General features: G+C 40.7%; 1 protein-coding gene across 1 annotated transcript; it reads left to right on the plus strand.

Annotated features, from left to right (window-relative positions):
* Positions 1 to 252: 252 nt before the first annotated feature.
* Positions 253 to 6,956, plus strand: GTPBP8 (GTP binding protein 8 (putative)). Its single transcript, XM_035115038.2, has 7 exons — positions 253 to 408; positions 1,614 to 2,043; positions 3,776 to 3,874; positions 4,415 to 4,545; positions 5,217 to 5,316; positions 6,520 to 6,638; positions 6,741 to 6,956. The coding sequence occupies exons 2-7, from the start codon at positions 1,708 to 1,710 to the stop codon at positions 6,817 to 6,819; spliced, it is 864 nt and encodes a 287-aa protein (XP_034970929.1). The 5' UTR covers positions 253 to 408; positions 1,614 to 1,707; the 3' UTR covers positions 6,820 to 6,956.
* Positions 6,957 to 7,613: the final 657 nt, after the last annotated feature.

Raw genomic sequence — 7,613 nt, forward strand, 5'->3', positions numbered from 1 at the left:
TGAGCTATTTAAATTTAAAAAAAGAGTTTGAAGCCACAGCGACCGCATTGCCTTGCGATCGCCGATCTGGTCCGCAGTGATCACTCCTCACAGCGCAGGGAGCAGCCCTGAGGCTGAGCGTTTGACTTTGTTGCCGCGCTTGCAAAGCAGCCGTGCACTAACTCCCCGCCCCGTTGCAAGCAGCAGACGAAGGGGAGACCTAAAAGCAACTCATAGGAGCTTACCCTTTAAGTGACTTAACTATCCGCGGTTCTTTAGACCAGGAAGGAGGCGGAGCGATCGTCCTGGCTTCCGGGTGAAAGACCACGGCGTATGCGCTGCTCTCGCTGGCGTACATTGCAAGCCCTAAGCATGTCTGCTTGGAAGTAAGTCCTGCTGAATTCAGTGGGGCTAGCCTTAGATACCCAGGTAAGTGGGGGAGTCAGCAGCTGTGGCTTTAAGTAGTCAGAGTCTCCCGTGCGGAGAAAAAAGCGCGAGTCTTCGGGCGCAGCTTCCCATTATGGCTGCTGCTGTCGGGTTGGCGGGTGAGCACGCACTTTGGAAAATGCGCCACTGGAGCGAGTGGGTGCCAACTTCCTCCATTGGCTTGAAATAGCCCCCCTTTTTAATTAAATGAACAGAATTTTGTACTCCGTACATAGAGTTGGAAAGGACCCCAAGAGTCCAAGACCCCAAGAGTATTTGCATTGCAGGAATCACAACTAAAGCATCTATGGCAGATGGCTATAAAGCACGCTGACTTATTTCTCTCCCCCCACCCCACCCCACCCCAAGTATAAATAAAATCAGCAGTTGAAAATATATATTATAAAAATACATATTGAAATGCATGTCAACTTTACATGTATATTTTAATTGACATCCATGAAAATGTTGCCTCCCACCAATTTGTGGATTTTTGATGGGGGGCGGGGGGGGGCATATGGAATCTTTAATTTTCCAGTGCTTGGCCCTGTTTCTATAATAATTTTCTTCTTAGGGTATAGTCCCATGTACCTGGGAATAAGTGCAGCTGAACTTGGAGGGAGTTACTTCTGACCACATACGCAAAGGACTGCATTTTTAGTTTTGAGCAGAAATGTGGAGGATTGCACCATGTGTATATGTTCTGTCTGGCACCTGTGCTGAAAGTCTTGAAAGAAAGCAGTGGATTAATGCACTGAGGGATGAATTTGTGTTTGTGTTGGTGGTGGTGTTTTTGGCAATTGCTACAGTAACTTAGTGGGACGCAGGTGGCGCTGTGGGTTAAACCACAGAGCCTAGGGCTTGCTGATCAGAAGTTCCAATCCCTGTAACGGGATGAGCTCCCGTTGCTCGGTCCCAGCTCCTGCCAACCTAGCAGTTCGAAAGCACGTCATAGTGCAAGTAGATAAATACCGTAGGTACTGCTACAGCGGAAAGGTAAACGCAGTTTTCATGTGCTGCTCTGGTTCACCAGAAGCGGCTTAGTCATGCTGGCCACATGACCTGGAAGCTGTACGCCGGCTCCCTCGGCCAGTAAAGCGAGATGAGCGCCGCAACCCCAGAGTCGTCCGCGCCTGGATCTAATGGTCAGGGGTCCCTTTACCTTTTTACAATAACTTAAATCCTCCTCTTATTTCTCTTTAAAACAGCAGTCAGAACTCAAGAACCCACAACAGAAGTTTTTGTTTTTTAAAAATATGAAGGGCCTGAGTTGATTGTGTGGCTGCTGAAAATCCAGGCACAATGGTGCTCCAGACAGCAAAACCAAGAAGACTTCTAACAATTAGCTACCTTCTGAGGAGACATCTTGCAACCAGAAGCAGCCCCATAAAGCATGCTTCGTTTTCAGAAGTCTTGCAATTAAATGAAAAACAGTTTACTGGAGTTGCGTTCCCTCTCCAAGAAATGGCAAGATACATGGCCTCTAGCGTGGACACGTCATCCTTCCAGATTTTCAATCCTAACCACAATGAAATCAAAGATGCAGAGGCATTTTTCATTTCAACACAGTGGCACCCCATTGATTATTTCACTTCGGCTGTCCGAATGGATCACGCTCCACAATTGTCACAGCCTGAGGTGAGGTCAATGAAATGCAAATTTTATCCTTAGGAGCAACTCCAGTTGCCATGTGAGTGCTTATGGGAAAAGAAGAATAAATTGAATTGTTTGAAATGTCATGGGGTGGGGTGGGGGAGAAAGGAAGGGGAGTTGCTAAAGCTATGGGTTGTATAAACCTACTTTGCTTTGATTGCAGAATATGGCCTTGAATTCAGCTGTTAAAGCAGAATTTCTGGTCCTTATGATGGAGAATTTCGTACATGCAGCTGTTTGCCCAAACCAGCAAGTTTGCAGTGGCAATGATGTTAATAATAATAATAATAATAATAATAATAATAATAATATATGCTGCCCATCTGACTGGGTTGCCCCAGCCACACTGGGCAGCTTCCAACAAAATATAACTGATAACTGCCATGCTAGGTCACTATGTGTGGGGAATTAGTATATTTTAAATGAGGTGTTGATGTTTTTGTAAAAGGTAAAATGGTAAATGACCCCTGGACAGTTAAGTCCATTTGAATTTGACTATGGGGTGTGACACTGATTTTTCTGTAACAAAACCTGAAGACAGATAGGTTGGTCTGACGTAGTTGAAACAAAAATAATAAAAGTTGAAACAAAGTTGAAACAAAAAATAAATAAAAAAATCATTCCAATAGCACCTTAGAGACCAACTAAGTTTGTCATAGGTATGAGCTTTCGTGTGCATGCACACTCCCCCCCCCCCCGAAAACCTGAAGAGAAAGCTCTACTCAGGGGCACAAGCTGTGGTCAGGTGTAGACTGTGCCAGTGTTTCTTGAGCTACATGCTTTTGGATTTAGCCTTAAAGCTAGGGGGAATTTGAGCAGCCTTCCAATTAGGGAGTTTCACTCAATACAGCGCCCTGTTCTTCCTTTTAATCCCCAGGTCCATCCTTTAGTCCCCATCCTTTTGCATTACATACATTGATCTTATTTACTCTCACTGCTTCCCCAGTGCACCTGTGCTAAGAAATGGAAAAGTACCATTTTAAAAAAGGGGGAGGGGAGAACACATCAGAATAAAAGGTGCATCCAAATATATGTAAATCATATCTGTTTAAGTAATCCTAAGCATACTTGGGAAAGTGAATACCATCAAAATCAATTAATATTCAATATTGTCCTGCTAGTTTCAGAATTCAGGAACAATCTGCAGTCCTAAGTGTATTTATTAAGAAATACATTCTGTTGACATCAGGCATTTCCTTTCAAGTAAGCATGTTTAAACTTGGTCTGTAAAGTTGACAAGCCAAATAAATGCAACTTTCATAATTTCAGCAGCAGAATTTCAGGTTGCTCTCCCGCATTATTCCTTTGTAGATGTAAACTTCTGGAAAAGTCAAGAAACCTTTCAAAGTGGCATAGTTTGAATATGCGTTCCTCATTCTAATTCTCCTAAATGGGACTGCTAAAATCTTGTCCATGGAGAACTGAGGATTCTGTAATATTTGAAAGGTCTCTTTTCCAGAAGGAACAGATAGTCTCTTTTCTTTTAGTTGTCCTCACATTTCGTAGATCTTGAGAGTTATTTAATCCAAAAGAGAATTGAGTTGTAGCAAGAAATCCATATTCTCTGGAGAAATGTATTATTTGGTGTAACTGGGCCTGTCTGTTGAACTGTGCAGCGTGCTCAGGGTAACAACAGAGAGAATAAAGACTCCTTGCTTTAATACACATCATTGGATGAGAAAGATAAATGTGAAATAACTGTAACTTCTTCCCACAGGTTTGCTTTTTAGGAAGAAGCAATGTTGGAAAATCCTCCTTAATAAAGGCTCTGTTTTCATTGTCCCCTGATGTTGAAGTCAGAGTTTCCAAAAATCCAGTAAGTAGCATTCAGAGATTTTATTACATTGACTTTGGAATTTAATTGAACCCAACTAAAAGCAGGCTCTTTCCTGGGTTGCATCTCAGAGCAGACCCATTGAAATAAATGGACTAGTCAGATACAGCCATCTGTTCTGTGACATATATTGTGACATTGTTTGTAACTGGTAGAAAAGATCCAGTTTGGAAGGAGAGAACCGAGAAGGGTATGTACTCAGAGCTTTCATGTCTCCCCTAGCACAGTGAGTTTGAAATTAGTATTTCTATACCGGAAATGCGGTTGCTGTCCCAGATGCTCTTGGATCTCTACTCCCTTGTTGGATGACCAGGTGTTGAGAAATTGTGCTATAAACCCTGTATGAACAGCAATCTTCCACAGCCATCCGATGATACTTACATATGCTTTCATGTCAGGGACTGGCTAGATGAGGAACAGGGACATTTCATCATCTTAACTGAGAAACCACCCCCGTTTTCCTTTGGAACAGTTGAAACAAACAACTAAACAACCCTAACCCTCCCATTTTTTCCGCTCCAGGGCCACACTAAGAAACTGCATTTCTTCAAAGTGGGGAATTTATTTACTTTGGTGGATATGCCAGGCTATGGTTACAGATCACCCACAGATTTTGCAGAGATGGTGGAGCCTTATTTAAATCACCGTGCAAAGTAAGATAACAGCTTGAAATTTCACTTCAGTCTTTTCCACAGAATGTGGGGAAATAATTTCGGTTAAGCAATATTATTTTAAAAACATCCCATTTTATAACAAAATGGGGAAGTGTCTTAGAATAACTAAGGCATGTGAAATAGCTTTTAGATGCAGCGTCTATTTAAACTTGAGCCAGTCACAGTAATTGTAAATATTATTTTAACATAGTCTTGCACCATTCTTTATAGCAGTGGTGGGGAACCTCTGGCCTTCACGTCTAATCAGGCCCACTGAGCCTTCCCATTTGGCCCATGAGGCTGTTTTATATGCATCAGGTGTAGGGCAGGTAAACCTCCAGCTTGGCCAAATGCACCGCTGATTGGAAGCACTTGCAAAAGTTTCCACAAAACCCTGTGCAAAAAGAGGTCACCCAAAATTGTTGTGATGCCTACTGATTGCCTGCTTTATAGCATAGGATGTATTGGAGTCCATACAAATGACCAAACTGCCCCAGAATAAGCTCATTCACCCAACGATAGTGTGGTCATCTGTATCATCCCAGCAGGTAGAAAAGGATGACCAAATTGTTGCCTGTATAATGGTTTCCTGGGCTAGATTTAGGATTTGCAGATAAAGAATATATATTGCTGCAAAGCACAGTTGTGAGCTGTGGTTTTATATTTTCTAGTCTGAAACGGACATTCTTATTAGTGGACGGCCTGGTCGGAATTCAGGAAATGGACAAAGTTGCTATAGAAATGTTGGAAGAATTTGGGATCCCATACGTTGTGAGTTGTGATTTTTGTTTAAAAATAAAGGCAGTGAGCAGTCAATATATTGAACTAGCAGGACTAAAAAGGCATGTAGCAGAAATGAGGAAGTATTCATTGCCATGTAAGCAGACTTTTGCAAGTGAAATGGGGCTCCTCTTCTTTTTTCCTCTTTCCTGTAGCCCCATGTGAAACTCCTCCAATCTGCTCATCAGGGTCCCCAATTCAAGTTTTAGGCATGTTTGGAGGCTCTAGGAGGAAGGAAAGGAAGAGGAAGTCATTAGTGCAGGTGCATGGACAAACATGGATGTCATTCACCATTCCGCCAAAGTTATACCTTTGTCCAGTTAACATTAGTGTCCTTTTTGTTTGTTTGTTTGTTATTATCAGTTGAATAATTGTTTTAAAAATGACTTGCAAGTAGAAACTATTAGACTTGACTAGGAGATTTTAAAAGCCTGTGATGAAAAAATAATAACACGGGCAAGGTTTTTAGGAATTATGAACATAGGTGATTAAAAACTAAAGCAACTTTATCGTGTACTGAAGGTATGCTATTAACACCCCAAGTTTCACTATGTGTGCATTGATATTTGTTAGAATCCTAGATTCCTAGCTTTTATTTCAATACTGTATACTGTTTTAGCTTTTATGTTTGTGAATTTGAAAATATAAAGGTTTCCAACCTTGCCCTCAGTCCTAACCAGGTTGCTTAGCCCTAACATAGATCCTCTGGATCCAACATAAAATAGTAATCCAAAACATTATACTGGAAGATTAACAAGATATGGAGATCTCTGTTTACCTTCAGAAATGAAATATATTTGTCTTGTAGATTTAGAAATTGAAAGAAGGCTTATAAATATTGAAATTAATAAATATACAGTACTAAGTTATTGGTCTGATCCATTGACTCTTAAAACGTTCCCACTAAGCCTCATCCTTTTCTTTTTATTAAGGAAAATATGAAAACCTGGTTTTTCCCCTTGCACAGAAGTCTCCATAAGTATAAAACTGGAGTGAGGAAAAGTTGGAAGAGAACAAAATACACAATTTGGGTTCTTTAAAATTGTTTTGTAGAGTAAAAAGATGCATCAACAATGTTAGCATACTTACCTAAGCTGAGAGCTAAATTTGAAAGACTTTACCAAGAATTCAAGACTTCTTTAAGAGTTGCTCTACAATGTTTAAAATATTGGGTGTGTGTTGTTGTTTTTGCAGATTGTATTAACTAAAATTGACAAAGCATCAAAAGGAAGGATGACAAGGAATGTGATAGAGATTCAAGACTTTGTTAACAAAAAGACACAAGTGTGCTTTCCTCAACTCTTTCCTGTCAGGTAAAACTTGAAAAGGGGTTCTTACCCAGTCAGAAATAGAACTGCACATGTAATGCAAATGCTCCACTCTCATCAAATAACATTTTCTTGTTGTTTCTACAGTTCTTTGTACTGCTTTGGAATCCATATGCTGAGATGCTTTATAGCACACGTTACTGGAAATCTTCCCCTATCCACTTGATGATACTTCATTCCCAAATCTTAATGACTCGTCTTCACTATTCTTCCAATAAAAGAGACAAGATTTATTGCTCTGTACACTTCTCTTTTTCCCAAGTTTTGTGAATAATTTGTGTATAATAAATGCTATTTAAGTTATTTATACAGCTTCAGCTAATTATGTCACAGTGTACATATTTTCTCACTCTTGACTGATTGAACCAGAGCTTTAGCACCAAAGGTCTACGCTTAGAAGCAATATGTGTTTCTCTTTAGTCCAGATAGAGAAACTTAATGAGAGCATATAATGGAATCCTAACCGGCATGGATCAGCTCACAACTGAGTGCAAGTTCCACTCTGCAGTTGATCGCCAACACTGTTCAAGCATTTATGTGGCTTTATCTCGCCACATATTAAATGGCCCAGCTGCCACTGCATTTTAATTAAGTCACAGATTTATTATAATCTTAATAAAAAAAATTCCTTCAGTAGCACCTTAAAGACCAACTAAGTTTATGGCTGCTGATGGCTGCAATTAGTCCTGGGCTGAGATGGCTGTTAATGGCTGCTGATGGCTGCAATTAGTCCTGGGCTGAGGTGCACCAGGACTAATTGCAGCCATCAGCAGTCATTAACAGCCATCTACAGGTTTACCACTCCCATCAGCCCATCACCCATTCCCACCCACCCCCACCACCCTCTGTATATATATATATAGGGTCTGACACTTCTGTTTCTAGTGTATCTGAAGAAGTGTGCATGCACACGAAAGCTCATACCAAAATAAAAACTTAGGTGGTCTTTAAGGAATTTTT

Source organism: Zootoca vivipara, chromosome 4 (assembly GCF_963506605.1).
Source record: "Zootoca vivipara chromosome 4, rZooViv1.1, whole genome shotgun sequence".
Classification (NCBI taxonomy): Eukaryota; Metazoa; Chordata; class Lepidosauria; order Squamata; family Lacertidae; genus Zootoca; species Zootoca vivipara.

Coding starts and splice junctions, on each gene's coding strand:
- GTPBP8 (XM_035115038.2), top strand. CDS start 1,708: ATGGTGCTCCAGACAGCAAAACCAAGAAGACTTCTAACAATTAGCTAC. Junction 3,875..4,414: donor TCAGAGTTTCCAAAAATCCA/GTAAGTAGCATT, acceptor TTTCCGCTCCAG/GGCCACACTAAGAAACTGCA. Junction 6,639..6,740: donor CCTCAACTCTTTCCTGTCAG/GTAAAACTTGAA, acceptor TTGTTTCTACAG/TTCTTTGTACTGCTTTGGAA.